Source organism: Gymnoscopelus microlampas, assembly GCF_963454915.1.
Source record: "Gymnoscopelus microlampas genome assembly, chromosome: 13".
Taxonomy (NCBI): Eukaryota; Metazoa; Chordata; class Actinopteri; order Myctophiformes; family Myctophidae; genus Gymnoscopelus; species Gymnoscopelus microlampas.
In genome coordinates, this window is record NC_139950.1 from 49,763,241 (window position 1) to 49,779,178 (window position 15,938).

Below are 15,938 nucleotides of genomic sequence, written 5' to 3' on the forward strand. Positions count from 1 at the left end.
TGATAGATAGGAACCAAATGGACCCTTATGGGTCTGTAACTCTGAGAGTGTACAAATGGAACCAAATGGACCCTAACGGGTCCATTTGGTTCCATTTGTACACTCTCAGAGTTACATTAACATTGATTTAAAAATAAAAATTGGGGTCCCAGAGATAGAAATGCTATTAAATGGGGGTCTGTACTCTGTAGTAGCCTAATGCATGTTAAACTGGGGGTCCTTGCAATTAATATGGTTGAGAATCACTGCTAGAGCCGTAAAAATCGTCTCTCATTGGGGGTCCCTGGCATATCCTTTCAAATGGGGGTCCCTGGGCTAATATTTGTCAATTTGGGGGTCCTTGATGTGAAAAAGGTTGAAAACCACTGCTTTAAAGCAACAGTCTCGGACATATAAGGTTTCCACCCGACAGAGACCATGACCAAAACGAAGGACAACGAAGGAGGGCATTCATTTAGTAAAAAACATAAAAAGTTAAATCTGGAGATAGAAAGTTTGGTACAGAACACAACTGGTACAGATGGTGTTTAATTCTTCAAATGCAGAGTGACTTGGCAGAGAAGCCCCGCCAGGAGGACGTGGGCGGTGGGGGTTTCTCCTGCACGACTTTGCAGTCACACAGGATTTGCTCTGACGTTCTTCTGCACAGGTTCCTGGACGAGGTCCAGAGCCACTCCAACCAGAACAAGATGAGTGTTCAGAACCTGGCCACCGTGTTTGGACCCAACATCCTCCGGCCCCGAGTGGAGGATCCAGTCACCATGATGGAGGGTTAGATGAACACGTTACCATTCATTTACACACAATTATGTTTCACAATGAGTCTTAACCACGTGGTGGAAAAAGTACTCCCATTTTTTACTTAAGTAAAAGTATCAATACTGCTATGTAGAAATACTAAAAGTCCAGAATTCAAAATGTACACTTAACTGTGTGTATTAATCAGGGGATATTAGCAGAATATTTTCCAATCTTGGAATAAATTCCTCACCAAAAAAAATCTTCACCAATGTGTTTGTAAAGGTGTCTAGTAACACATCTCACAAAGACTGAAATGCAGTTTCCCTAGGAGAATTTTTGACAGCTCCTTAAAGTTGGGGTACCCACCATAACCTCGGTTAAAAAAAAATCCCCCAAAAAAAATCTAAATTTAATTCTGTTTTAAGTAGCATGTGAGGTGTCAAACTAGGGTGTTTTTATGATTCTGAATCCATTTCAAGCATTTGTTTTGCACCAAAACCACTCCTTGGGCTAAAAACGGCCATAGCCATCCTTTTCCAGGTATACTTTTTGTGTAAAAAGCCCATTGAGATTGGGCCATTTTTAGCCCAAGGAGTGGTTTTGGTGCAAAACAAATGCTTGCAATGGATTCAGAATCATAAAAACACCCTAGTTTGACACCTCACATGCTACTTAAAACAGAATTAAATTTAGATTTTTGGGGGGGATTTTTTTTTAACCAAGGTTATGGTGGGTACCCCAACTTTAAGGAGCTGTCAAACATTCTCCTAGGGAAACTGCATTTCAGTCTTTGTGAGATGTGTTACTAGACACCTTTACAAACACATTGGTGAAGATTCTTTTTGGTAAGGAATTTATTCCAAGATTTTTTTAATATCCCCTGACTATATGTCTTGTTCTTGTCTTTGCCTAATGCCCAATCAGGAAGCTCCCACGTGCAGCACCTGATGACGGTGCTCATCAGTGAACACGCCCGCCTCTACCACAGAGCAGAACCAGAACCGGAGGTGAAGAACCAGACCCAGAGCCCGGCGGATCGGGGCAGAGCGGAGTGGGTCGCTCAGGACGACACTGACCCCGACGCCGCTCGCTCGGGCCCCGCCGCCTGTCCCGAACCCCAGAAAGAGACCCCGCAGTCGTCCGATCCTTCTGAGGACACCAACCACTCAGAACCGACCGCCGCCAGAGTCCCGGAGAAGGAAGACGAGACTCAGGCGGAAGGAAAGACCAAGGCGAAGGCGGACGCGAAACCCGGGAGCGGCGGGGGCGTGGGCGTGGCCCTCAGCCCCAGCAAGCAGTCCAAGGCTTTACCCTCCTGGCGGTGCTCCTTGAAGGGGGCTCCCGGCGGGGGCGCGGCCAAGGGCAGGATGGGAGGCTCGGCGGGGGACGTGTCGGCGACGAGCGGCGGCGGCGGCGGGGGCGGGGGGAACTGGCTGATGAACGGCCTGTCGTCGCTGCGGGCGCACCGGCGCACCGCCTCGTCCGGGGAGAGACTCAAAGACTCCACCCTGTCCCTGAAGGAGACCGGCCACGCCCTGTCGCTCAGGGACTCCCAGAAAGACTCGCCCCCGCTCTCCCACAGGGCCCTCCTCCAATCGCACAGACTGTCCGCCTACGACAACGTCATCGGCGCTCCCTCCAGCCTGAGCCTGCCCGCCGACACGTCCGGCATCTGGAGCACCTTCGAGATATCGCTGGCCGACCCGGCGGAGGAGGGGAACGGGGGGGATCAGGGGTCGGGGTCGGGGCAGGAGAGGCCGGATCAGGAGAGACCCGGAGACTCGGTCGTCGACGTGGCGAGGGAAGGTACGGACGCTCGGGGGAGGAGCTCTGCCGGCTGCGCCTCCGCCAGCGGCACTGAGAATGATGCTCCGAACGATAACAAGGGTCAAGGGTCATCGGGGACCAACGACCATGTCAACGACCTGGTGTTGGAGCTGAAGACAGAGATGAAGAGGCAGAGGATAAGCTATGAAACCTGCATCCGCAAGTAAGAGCTCATCGCAGCCGTAGCCAGTGTTGATTTTGATAGCAAATTTAGATTTAGTTTTAGTCATATTTTAGTCATCTGAAATGTTTTAGTTCTTGTCTAGTTTTTGTCGACTAAATCTACAGTTGATTTAGTCGACTAAAATGTATTTTGGCGGTGCCTTGATGGCATCGTAATGGCTGATTTTACACTTGGTTGCATGCTGAAAATAGCCGATCTACAAGCTCACAACGGGTCTCTTCTGTCGGGTCTCTTCTCTACATGTAAAGTGTCTTGAGACAACTTGTTGTGATTTGACACTTTAATAAAATTGAATTGAATTGAATTGACAATGCGACGCGTTGTGAGCTTGTAGATCTGCTATTTTCAGAGCGCAACACCCGAGCTCAACCAAACATAAAATGACTTGTCTTTTAGTTCTACTGGATCTCTTCTCCACTAGTCCCTCACTAACATTTTAGTCTAGTTTTTTTAGTCATCGTAGCTTAGTTTTTATTTAGTTTTATTTAGTTTTCGTCAGTGAAAAAGTATAATTTTTTGTCATAGTTTGTCGACGAAATCAACCCTGACCTTTACCAAGCTGTAGTGTCTGCACTTGAGATTAGATGTTATGCAAGGGATAATCAATGGGGAACAGGTCATTATTGAGAAATAAATGCAGACAGGGTGTCTTCATCACCCTGAAGGGGTTTATTTCTCAATAATGACCTGCTCCCCATTGATTATCCCGCTCATTGCACGGCTACGCAATCAAGAAGTTAATAAATTGACCCAAAAGTAACAACAAAGCAAAGGATTTCATTGCTTATGGGAATGAAAGCTCCATTCATTTACGTCGGGTGCGTCCGGTGCAACGCGGTCGCATCGGAAAAACAACGTGAAGTGATAAAATAAAATCAACAGTCGGTCACTGCCTTGTGTATTTCTAACGTCAAACGTTTTCAAAAACATTCTTGAGGGCAATATTTAGTTGTAAATGACATTGTGTGTTTGTTTACATGGCTGCAATGTTGGATACGGCACAAAATCAAGCAGCGCAGATTGATATGAGCAGGTGCTCTGAGGCTTTGATTAGACAGGTTGATATGAGCAGGTGCTCTGAGGCTTTGATTAGACAGGTTGATATGAGCAGGTGCTCTGAGGCTTTGATTAGACAGGTTGATATGAGCAGGTGCTCTGAGGCTTTGATTAGACAGGTTGATATGAGCAGGTGCTCTGAGCCTTTGATTAGACAGGTTGATATGAGCAGGTGCTCTGAGGCTTTGATTAGACAGGTTGATATGAGCAGGTGCTCTGAGACTTTGATTAGACAGCGGTCTGAATCGGTCTGAATCAAGCATTCAACCAAGCCCATGTAAGGGATATCAATGTATATTGCTTTTGAAAAGCGCAGTGCCCTGGGTAAGTAAGTATTCATTGTCCTGGGCAGCGTATAAATAGTGAATGTTGCTGATGCAGCCTGCCTGGGGTTTGGATACTGAGGCAACGACTACTGCCGGGCAATCATTTATTTATCACATACCCATTGTTGTCCTTCTTCACAAAGATAAACAAGAAAATAGCATAGTAGCAATAGTAATTTCATTACTGTCAATCTATTTAGGACAGGGGTCTTCAACGTATGTTCAGGCCAAGGACCCCTTAGCTGAGATGAAGCAGGGACCCCCACTACATATTGTATAAAATTGTGTTGCAGAATAAACCTTTTCATAGATTTCATAAATCGCTTCATAGACTTGTTTGACAGCACTGTCATTGTGTAGTGTTGTGTTGGATTCATTTTAAAGGGATAGTTCACCCCCCAAAAAACTGTACTTGGTCTGCTCTTTTTTCCCTGACAGTGAGGGGGGGGCGACAAACCGTCAAGGTCGTCATTTTCTCGTATTTCGTTCCTTTGTGCCCAGATAAACTCTGTGTCTCCTCAGCAGTGAATTTATCAAACCATCAGCAGCAACCATGTTTGGCGGCTGAGTGTATCGTCCATGTCACTTTGACTAATGGCATCAACTAGCCATTCATTACCATTTGTTTCCATTACCTTACATTGCTTCCAGTGGACGTTTCTCAGTAGCCGTCGTGACGATTTTAAGAAATGACTATTTGAGAAACCTGCAAGATGTGCGATACCAAAATCCAAAGATAAAACCACTGAACTATCCCTTTAAGGCTGTGGTTCTCAAAGTGGGTTTCTGGGGGTCCTTGAGGGGGTTCCCACAGGTGGTCCTCCAGCAAAATGTGTTAATACAGTATTGCACTTTATCCATTCATATGTTGGCTATTCAAATGTAGCAGATATACAAGCTCACAATCTGATATTTCTGACATTTTTTTTTTTTTAATCTTGAAAAATTTTTGGAAGATTTTGAATAATCTTTGCATTTTTTTTAAACACAAATCTTCTCTTCTGGGGGCCCCTGGCACAAAATGTGCCAGAGCTTCAGGTAGGGGTCCGCGGCCAAATATATATACATTTGGGGGTCCTTAGGCCCGAAAAGGTTTGAGAACTACTGCTTTAAGGGCATTATCAGTTCCAGTAGATACAGAAGCTACAGAGGAACAAAAACATAGACTGTAACTGTACCTTCAGGGGATAATAAAATAAAATATATAAAATATGCCCCCAGGATCTAACTGCTGGGTTCAGACCTGCTAGTGAACCGGCCCCGGCATTCACACTGCCACTGTATGTATGTAGGTAAGTAGGTAGGTAGGTAGGTAGGTATGTATGTATGTATGTATGTATCTATGTATGTATGTATATATGTATGTATGTATGTATGTATGTATGTATGTATGTATGTATGTATGTATGTATGTATGTATGTATGTATGTATGTATGTATGTATGTATGTATGTTAAAGCCTGAAACAACAACATGTCTCATGTGAGTCACCATTGCAGAGCGATCGCGCAACGAGAATGACGCGTTTTGCCCACTGTAAAAAGTTAAGGAGATATAGAGGTTTTTAGCAAGGAGATAGAATGGAAGCGGATGGGAGCGAGATTTTTTGGCATGGTGATCCATCTGTCCCTTACTTCTTAGAGTGTTCATGGGTGATTCCAGGGCTGCGCTAGCCCTCCCCCATGTGGAAAAAAACGAAAAAAACAAAAAGGTAAGAAAACCGTATATATACGTTTTTTAGGATTGTTGGCACTCCACGGGTGTATTTGCAAAAAGGTATATATGCGGTTTTGGCACTCAATGTGTTAACATGCAGGGCAATTTTCAACCAATTCAAGATCACACCCATGTCATTTTTTGAGGACTCAGATATGTATTACCATGTGTTTTCCTTGCTTACTGTAAATCGCTCTGGATTAAGAGCGTCCGCTAAATGCCTAAATTGTAATTGTAAATTGTAGGCTTGCCTTGACTCATGCACTAAATCCTTCAATCCTTTGTTCTTGTTCTGGAGGTTGGAGGAGTCCTGCGCCAAGTACCAGACCCAGGTGGGCCGCCTGGAGGAGGAGCTGGACCAGGAGAGGAAGAGGTTCCACATGATGGAGATCCGGCTCAGGAACTCTGAGCGGGCGCACCAGGACGCAGAGAGCCGCAACGTTCACCTCCAGAAGGAGATGGAGGAGTTCTTCACCACCCTGGGCGACCTGACCACCAGAACGCCTCGGACCACCGCCAACAACTAAGAGACTCTCCACCCAAAACCTGCCTTCATCTTGACCCTCTGTGGCCCTCAAGGACCACCATGAACTCTGAGAGTGTACACAACGGAAGCAAACAGACCCGTCAGGCGGTGGTTCTCAACCTTTCCAGGCCTTGACCCCCCAGAATAATCATATTTGAACTGGGGAACCCCCCCCCCCCCACCCTGACAAGCACTTGGGATTGTAGGAGCTGAGGCGGTACATTTTGTTTGTCTCGGTTCCACAGATAAATATTGTGAAAATAGCCGATCTACAAGATGTTGTGAGCTTGTAGATCTGCTATTTTCAAAGAAATTCTGCTCTTTCTTAGGTAATATTTGTCAATTTGGCCAATGTTTGACCACTTTATAAATGTACAGATACCCTGTATACACTTCTACTGTATGTTGGTTTGTTTACAGTTGAGTGAGAAAACAATGTTGCACATTAAGTTAATCTTCTGGGGACTCGACAGAATCGGCCATTTGAAAATAGCCGATTTACAAGCGATGCGACGCATCGTGAACTTTTTAGTTTGCTGCTATTTTCAATTGGCCGATGTTGTCCCGGCCCCCAGTTTGGGAACCATCGCCGTAACGTAAGGGTCCATTTGCTTCCGTTTGTGCTCTCTCAGAGTTACAGATCTGTAAGGGTCCATTTGGAACCCCATCTCAAGGAACCCTAGAGAGTCCCTAGACCTCACTTTGAGAACCACTGATCTGACCAAACGAAGGAGAACCCGTGGGGGGGGGACAGGATGCCTGGAAGAGGGGGGGTCGGCGAAGCCCCCGAAATGCTCCAAAGAAGACCACATACCTCCAGTGCAGTATCTACTTCTTGCTGTTGTGCCCTCTGTACAGCTGGGCCATCTAGTGCCTACCCCCCCCCCCCTCCCCCGGCCAGTAGGCTGGTGCCAAACTAGAACTTTCTCCTTCAACACCTCGTCCATTCCATAGAACAGTGCTTCTATAATAGCAGATCTACAAGTGCCGCGCTATGAGCTTGTATATCTGCTATTTTTGAATAGCTGAGGTATATAAAATAATAGTTAAAGTGGTTAAAATGATTGTGACGCTATATTAACTACTTTTGCTGGAGACCCCCCCAAGGACCGCTGGGGGTCCCCGGACCTCACTTTGAGAACCAATGCCATAGAATCTCTTCAACTGTTTCTGCAACGTCGTATATCATCATGTAACCTGACCGCTCTGTTGACCTAGACCACTGATTCTCAACCGTTTGGGTTTCATTGACCCCCCCCCCCCCCCCCCCCCCAGTTTGATATGTGTTATGCCACGGACAACACCCCCCCCCCCCCCTTTGATCTCTGGGACCCCCGATCTAAACAGTAGAATCCTCTCCGAGAGTGTTGAAATGGAACCAAATGGAACCCCAAAGGTCCATTGCAGAGGTCCCATTTGTACACTCTCTGTTAAACCTCTGAAAAGGGTCCATTTGGTTCCGTTTGTAAGGTCTCAGATTTACATAGCCATAAGGGTCCATTTGGTTCCTAGCTATCAATCATTTTGGCCACAGACCCCCATTTAATGTGATATTTTTTGTCTCTGGGACCCCCCCAATCCAAACTGTAAAAACCTCAGTGTTCACTGAACTCTGGATGGACCCAATGGGTCCATTTGGTTCCATTTGGTTCCTAGGTATCAATCATTTAGCTGTGGACCCCCCCAGGAATCCTCTGGAGGATCCCTGGAGGTCCCCGAACCCCACCATGTTGAGAGCCACTGTCCTAGACCAGTGTTTCTCAACCTTTTCAGCCCGTGACCCCCCCAAAATAATCACATTTGAACTGGGGACCCGCCCACCCTGATAAGCACTTGGAATGTATAGTTGAGGCATTACATTTAGTTTGACTCGGTTCCAATTTTTGACAATTTGTCCAAATGTTTGACCAGTTTTTATAGTATAGTTTGTTGATTAATTTTGACGCAGTATTTCTTTTGTTGTTGAGCCATTAAAAAGGTCTTAAAAGTCCTTAAATTGTCACTTTACTATAATCTGGAGCATAGACATATAAAGGTATAGACACCTCCTCCTCCGACTCTGGGGGCGTCTGTATCTACGGGCGCCATTTTTGGGAAGGCAAACTGCCCATCAGAGTGACTACTGGCCAATCACAGCGCGTCTTTTCCGGGACCTGGCAGAATCTAGTTGTATAAAAATATAACAGGATAATTTGTATACAACCAGATTCTGCAACCAGAAGTCCCGGAAAGACCCGCTGTGATTGGCCAGTAGTCACTTTGAGTGGCAGCAGTGTGCCTTCCAATGAACTGCAGCGGCCAGTGAGGTGTCTAGGTTTCTATATCTAAGATCTGGGGGGCAGACCCCCAAAAAATGTGAGCCACAGGTTGAGAGCCACTGTCCTATAGACAACAGTCTGGGAAAAGGTCTTATTTATGATAAATATATGACATAGTTTTACCTGCATACTAGCCATAGTAAAAAAAAGAAAATAGTAATAATCAGTCGTCATTATGCACTTTTTTGTCTCGTGTTCTTGCAAAGAAAATGTTGCGTTGGGAATAAAAAGAACCACATTGTAACATTAAAATTCAACCCTTTTTTTTATTTGCAGGAGTCGAAGGTTCACAGACACAGTGCCCATTCTTGATGTACATTTATTTATATCGTTTTGTTCTGTTAAGTGAGGCAATTTCACATCCCGAGGCTAAACATGGCACGGTTTGGCCTTAATACCAGCAAACCCTACCCAAGCAGCACAACGTTTTGACAGTTAAATAAGCAGCGGTCCCCAACCGACCCTTTTTTTCTGGATCATGGGGGCCCACTTGAAAAATCTTGAGAAAGTGTTCGCGGGGGCCCACCCATCCCGACCACTTAACACGTCGGCAGCCGTGCGTTTTTCAGAGCGTGTTTATTTCAGCGATCGATCGAATCGATCAGGCTTTGGATCGATGGAACTAAACTAAGAACTAAGTTCCTATTTATCTTTATCACAACGACTGACGACCTGTTTTTCAAGGCTTTAAAGAAACAAAAATACTGTGACATTTAAATTTCACTTACAGTTATTTTTATAATAACGCTATAATACTATCATTAAAACAACAAAAGTGTTTTGCCAATTACTGGGGCGGGCCCCCGCAATTATTCCTCACGGGCCCCCCAGTGGGGCCCCCGGCCCCGCCGGTTGGGTATCGCTGCAGTAAAGCCGTCGTTGTGCTGTCGTAGCGTTTGGGCCAAATCAACAGAAGACTATCGTTGCTGTCGGAGCAGAAACCTCTTATCTCCGTGTTTACACTTTTTGTGAGTTTTTTCGTAAATTAAAATTAACGGCCCTACTTGATCACACTACGACTTCACACAAAAGCTTCAAAAGTAGCAGATCTACAAGCTTGAAACGCGGCGCGAAGCGACGCGTTTCGAGCTTGTAGATCTGATATTTTTGTTTTTCTTTGAATCCTGAAAAGTAACAGTTTTAGACATATGAGGTTTCCACCCGACAGAGGCGATAATAATAGAGCATCATCCCCATTATTCACACGGGCGGCCATTTTCCCCCTTTACCGCGATACACGCGCGGATGGATGGTGGGTGTGTCCCCATGCAGCCACTCCCCCCCGCGAGTATGAAGTAAAAGCAAAATGGCCGCCGTTAGAATTACGGTCAAGTAGTGTTGAAAGGCTCGCTCTCCTTTACTCAGTAATGCACCTAATACACTAAACCAGATTTACCATGCATTAATCGTGAAGCTTTTTTATGTATTTTATTTTTTAACTATCCTATCTCTTTTATTTTGGAGGAAATGGAGGAAGGAGACCATTAGGAGAGGCAGCCACGACGGACTGTTGAGATGCAGCCTAATAGGAAACAGTGGTGGACCGTGAAACAAAGTACATTTAACTTAGAGTACTGAACTTTGTATTTTTTTTTATACTTATGACTTTCACTCCACTACATTTTCAAAGTCAAAATATCGTACTTTCGACTCCACTACATTCTAGAGAGGGAAAGAGTATACATTTGAATTAGCCAATTAAGCCCTATTTATAATATAGTGAAAGTAGCAGATCTATTTTTTTTTTTTCTATTTTTGAAATTTCTCTTTGGGAAGATTTCAAAAATTTCGACACAGCAATGCTTTGATATATTCAAAAGAAAATGTACTTTCTAATTTGTACTTTTGAATATTATTAGTGTTTCTAAAAGCACGTACTACAGTACAACTGTCACTACAGTTGTCGAGTAGCATTTGACCAGGTATACTTTGCCTCAGGTACTGGTACTTAGTCCACCACTGTGGGTTAGCCTACTAAGGGGTTACTGACCGGCTATAAGTAAGGGAGACCGCGCCGTGAGAACGGGCACCGGGAAAGATTTGGAATTGAGCCATCAAAATACATCCAAAGGTAAACATTGGGCTGGTACCAAAGTGTTTTCTTGACTCTCGGGAAGAAAAGAAAAAAACATACATACGTCTCTACGGTCATAAATGTACAGATCAATCACCAACTACCCATTCTATACTACAAATCATATTGCACAGAAATCAAAAGAAACAAAACAAAATGCATATAAATAGTACTTTTGAAAGAAATGTACATTACATACAATAGCCACCTCCCAGCGTGAAATAAATAAATAAATAAATACACAAATACTGAGAAAAAAAAAAGATTTTTTTTCTCTTCCCCCGCAATTCTTTTGGATGATGTGTGCCGTAATGTACATATCTCCAGAAGCTGTGTGTGTGTGTGTGTGTGTGTGTGTGTGTGTGTGTGTGTGTGTGTGTGTGTGTGTGTGTGTGTGTGTGTGTGTGTGTGTGTGTGTGTGTGTGTGTGTGTGTGTGTGTGTGTGTGTGTGTGTGTGTGTGTGTGTGTGTGTGTGTGTGTGTGTGTGTGTGTGAGGTAGACCTAAGAACGATGCACTACGAGTAGCATCGGAGAGGGCTTATGCTCTAGTTATACTCCGTCATAGGACTCGTGTCGCCGGAAACAGCCGAGTGGCTATTTTCGGCAAAGCGATTTGGTGTGGTGGTGGGGGGGGGGGGGGCGCAACCGGGTACAGACCCCCTGGGGGATACATACTGTCGCACGACGAAGTATAAATCAGGCTTTTATAACGTCACTGAATGGAGTAAGGGCACTTAAATAAAATCACGTTAAATTAAAACAAATAGTAGTAAATGAAAGAGGCCTGCAAGAACCTTCTCAAAGGGCCAAAGTGACTTATTTAGACCTAGTCCCAAGAAACACCCTAATTAACTACACTGTGAAATCCTCAGTGTTCATTTAACTCTGAGAACGTGCTTAATGTAACCGTAAACCACATTTTGTACCTTCTCAAAAGTGACAAAATGGATAAATGAACACTGAGGACTTTTTAGTTTTTTAGTTCTAGCACCACTAACTTCTCTACGTCGACATTTACACGGTTTCTCTCTTTCTCATCCAGAATACAGCCAAATAAATAAATAATATGCAAATTCATATCTAATCATTACACGATATGCCGTGGTACAAATGAAACGATGTGACCGAGGCCATTAGCTGAAGTGACAATCAATTATTCACTTTCCCGTTGTTCACAGAATATCGCCGCTATCGCCGGGCAGAAACCTCTCATCTCCATATTTTAACTTTTTGTGTATTTTTTTTTCGTAAATCAATTCCCTACTTGATCATACTACCGCATCACACAAAAGCATCACAAATTTGCAAATCTACAAGCTTTGAGTTTGTCAATCTGCTACTTTTGCTGTTTTTGAATTTGCACCCTGAAAAGAAACAGTTTTGGACACATGAGGTTTCCACCTGACGGAGACGCTATTCAGAGGTGACCTATAGCTAGGGAGGCACGATATTTGTCAATACCAGTTTCAACCAGTAAGTAATTATCGACTCATACCGATTATGATGACCGATATATATATATCGTATATGTCCCTAGACCTACCAATAATAAATAAGGTATAATGTCGATACACTGATGTGTACTTTCCATAAGAAAAAGGGGACAATAGTGAAAACAAAAATGTCATTTGCACTAAAATCCACGAGGGGGGGGTTGCGTTCTGGATTAACTGGAGCTTATAACGGAAGAATTAGTTCATACAAGTCATTCAAAATGTCTGAAAAACAATACAAAAAGAAAATGCAAAATTAACATTTCAAAAAAATATATTAAACACAATTCATATTGTAACGCTAACAGCAAGATAAATCCACTGTGTAGCAGTAGCTTAAAAACAGCAATGGGTTGTTAATCAAAAAGAAACTCCCTTTCCATCGCATTATCGCATACGTCACAAATTCACATCGAGACATTCGGATTCTTTGCCGAGAAAATAATACGATTTTTAAACAATCATTTACAGCAGTGTGTGGGGGGGGGGGGAGTTCAGGGGAATTAAAAACTAACTGTACATGAAAAGCATAGCTCTACAAACACAGCCAAATCCTCAGTGTTCATTTAATCCATTCGTAGATTATTCGCCACGTAATCGTGTAGCAAAGTCAACATGTTGTGGAGAAATACAACAGGACATAATAGTTTTTTTTTTTTTTGCCACACTATGTGGCGGACAATAACCCAAAAGTATGCTTTCTGTGTGAGACTATATTATCGAGACCTTTAAATCAGAACAAGGGGATTTAGGTTGATAGTAAGTGAAGTTTTTTTTTTAAATGAACACTGAGGATGTTACCGTGTGAACCAACATGACAATTCCCATTGGCCTTTTCCCGTGACACTCGCTGTACGTTGCTCCGAACAAAGTGCACGACGGGTGAGAACGGGGCAGCTCGTTTGATCTCCTTAAGTGTAAGCGTGTGTGTTTGTGTTTGTGTGTGTGTGCGCGTTGCGCGTGCACGGACGCGTGTCGTGTGTACTGTGAGTGTGTTTCTTTGATGATGATGATGTGGTGTTATCTGCAGCAGCCCAGCGCTCCCAGGGTGGTGGTGTGAGTGTCCAGGTTGCTGTCCGTGTCGGAGGCGGTCATGGCGGAGGGGTCGCTGCACGGCTCGCTGGGCTCGGTGGACATGGACGAGACGTCGTTGGCCGAGGAGGAGGACGAGGAGGAGGAGGCGGCGGCGGCGGCCTGCGGCGGCGAGCGGTCGATCACTGCTGCACCTGTGCTGCGAGAAACACGACGCGTGGTTTAAAGCAAAATACTAGCTCAGGACTGGAAACCTTTCTTATCTCATTCAGTGCCATTGACGTGTTTGACGTGTTTTTTACCCCCAAAGGTCCTCGGTGCCAATGACGTGTTTGACGTTGTGTTTTATTGAAAAAGAAAACATTTAATTTCTTCTTTTTTTCAAGACAGAACCAGGAGATAACGTGATCCCAAGATTTACTGCTCCATTCACTTCCTGGTTAAAATATTTGGGAAATCGCCTGTATCTGGGCTCCTGTGTTTTACTATGTGTTTTTGCCGAGACATGCTATTTTCAATGGCGTATAACAAGCACAACGGGAGGTTGTGATGCTTTTTTTTTTTAAATCACAGAAGCACAGTGAAACAATGGGCAATCTATTTTATTTATTTGGCACTGAACGAGTTATTAGGCCCAATCTGTGATTTGTGTTTCAATATGTAAATGTATGTAGAATTATATTCTACGTTCCAGTTGAAGAAATTTCAGATTGAGGCTTTAACCTTTGCTTTTGTAAAATATCCGAGACCATTAGGGTTTTATGGAAGATGCTTACAGTAGCTAGTTTGACCAAATCAAATACTCTTTAATATAATCTATTTTATTAGTCTTTCAGTTTCATCTTAACTCATTCAATCCGGGAACGCATCTGTGTCATTTTAGATGTCTTTGGCTATACAAAATAGCCAAAGAAATCTTAAAATGACGCAGATGCGTTCCCGGTCTTAACGGATTAAAAGGATAATAACCGAAAATAGCAGAGCTTGTAGATCGGCTATTTTCGGTCCACGACAGGATTCCATAAAATAATCCAAATCAAACTAATGTGACACAGATGCTATCCCGGATTGAAAGTTAAAAAGATCTACAAGCTATTTTCACTTATTTTGAATTTATTTTACATTACTTATCGCCTAAATGACACGCCCAAATGACACGCCCAAAATAGGGATTGGTTATAAATCGATTATGTAATAATAATATGATCGATTCTCGATTATTATTTATAATCGATTAAAATCAATTGGCTGGATTAGCTGGTTGCACCCCTACAAAAAAGTGAAATTCCGCGGCGAAGACTTCGGATCCTCTCTCGCCAACCGTCTCGCCACAGCAGCCACCGATTACTCACCTAAAGGAGGCGGCTGGCCCCTGATCACGCCGTTCTTCGTCCACTCCTCGTATTCATACACTTCCTTGTAGATCAGGTCTGCCGAGAGCAAGAACACAAACAAGAGTCAAGTCTCACAGCAACGTGATCTATTTTCTGTATATTTACACTTAAACCCTATATCCCTATAATAATACCTTTGCTGAAAATAGCCGGTATAAAAGCTCACGAGGCGTAGTGAGTGACCTTGTAGACCGGCTATTTTCACTGGATGTTTGCCACCCCGGAATAGGGATAATGTTTGGGCTTCCGTTGTGGCCGTCAGATATCCATGACCAGACTTCCTCTACCATGAGGTCATTACAGCACGCTTTAAGCTACTTGAGACGCCAGAGTGGAGTTGAGAGAATGACGCGTGCGAGCGGATCATATAGCCGCTTCATTCCCAATAAACAGTTCATCAGTCGATGGCGATGGATTTCAAGCAGGTTTTCGAGTCGAGGTTATATTTCAGAAATTGCGACCGTTTACAATTTTGGCATTATAGCAGGTGCATCTTATCCAGTGCGACTTACGAGTGCGAGATTAGAATGAGCAGAGTAAGCATTGAGTTGTAGTCGATATACAACGAGGTACAGTAAATAGTGACATAAGTGCAGAGAGAACAATGTGTGCGCCTCAAAGAAAGGATATACCAGGTAAACATCTGTCTAAACGACACACTATGTACAGTAAATCACATTCTGAACATTTGTGGTCGAGAAAAACAAATCTAAGGAAACAGAAAAATGAGAACAAATGACCAAGATATGTTTGCGTAGTAGACTAGCATCAATGGAGAGACAGACAAAGGCTCATGTTTGGTGCTCTTCCACATGCGACACATTGTGAGCTTGTAGATCTGCTATTTTCAAAAGATTTTTATACATTTTGCACAATTGAAAACTTGTGAAATGGGACATTCTGCATAATGAGTACTTTTACTTTTGGTACTTTAAGCACATTTTGATGCCAATACTTTTGTACTTTTACTCAAGTAAATTTAGAACTTTTCTACATTGAGTATTTCTACATTGCAGTCTTGATACCAAAGTAAAAACCACTGGTCATGACTGGTCAATACTACTAGGACTACAAACGAACTGTAAACGGACACTTCTGACTCCAAATAAATTGTCCCATGACTACAGATTGTGCATTCATATGCAGATATGTGTTTGTAGAGCAGTGGTCAAAGTGGGCCATGTTTGGGCCATGGCCCACTGGGGGCCATGTTTGGGCCATGTTTGGGCCATGGCCCACTGGGGGCCCATG

General features: G+C 43.8%; 2 protein-coding genes and 1 long non-coding RNA gene across 5 annotated transcripts in view; 2 read left to right on the forward strand and 1 right to left on the reverse strand.

Moving 5' to 3' along the window:
* The window catches only part of arhgap22a (Rho GTPase activating protein 22a), a gene marked incomplete at its 5' end in the record, with an annotated part of 50,872 nt that extends 43,429 nt beyond the window's left edge, over positions 1–7,443 (forward strand). Inside the window, 3 exons of the mRNA XM_084075408.1 lie at positions 650–771; positions 1,666–2,731; positions 6,149–7,443. Of these exons, the coding sequence (XP_083931534.1) occupies positions 650–771; positions 1,666–2,731; positions 6,149–6,377 (1,417 nt within the window). The 3' untranslated portion in view covers positions 6,378–7,443. The remainder of the gene's footprint in view (positions 1–649; positions 772–1,665; positions 2,732–6,148) is intronic.
* LOC311059249 overlaps positions 1–15,938 on the forward strand; it is a 510,343-nt gene that overhangs the window by 176,704 nt on the left and 317,701 nt on the right. The window lies entirely within an intron of this gene.
* mapk8a (mitogen-activated protein kinase 8a) overlaps positions 8,941–15,938 on the reverse strand; it is a 37,672-nt gene continuing 30,674 nt past the window's right edge. For 2 of the 3 annotated variants that reach the window (XM_084076972.1, XM_084076971.1), the window contains exons 12-13: positions 14,646–14,723; positions 8,941–13,487 (exon numbers count right to left, since the gene is read on the reverse strand). In XM_084076972.1, the coding sequence (XP_083933098.1) occupies positions 13,282–13,487; positions 14,646–14,723 (284 nt within the window). In that variant the 3' untranslated portion in view covers positions 8,941–13,281. Of the gene's footprint in view, positions 13,493–14,645; positions 14,724–15,938 lie in introns of all 3 variants that reach the window. The other variant, XM_084076973.1, reaches the window with a different exon arrangement.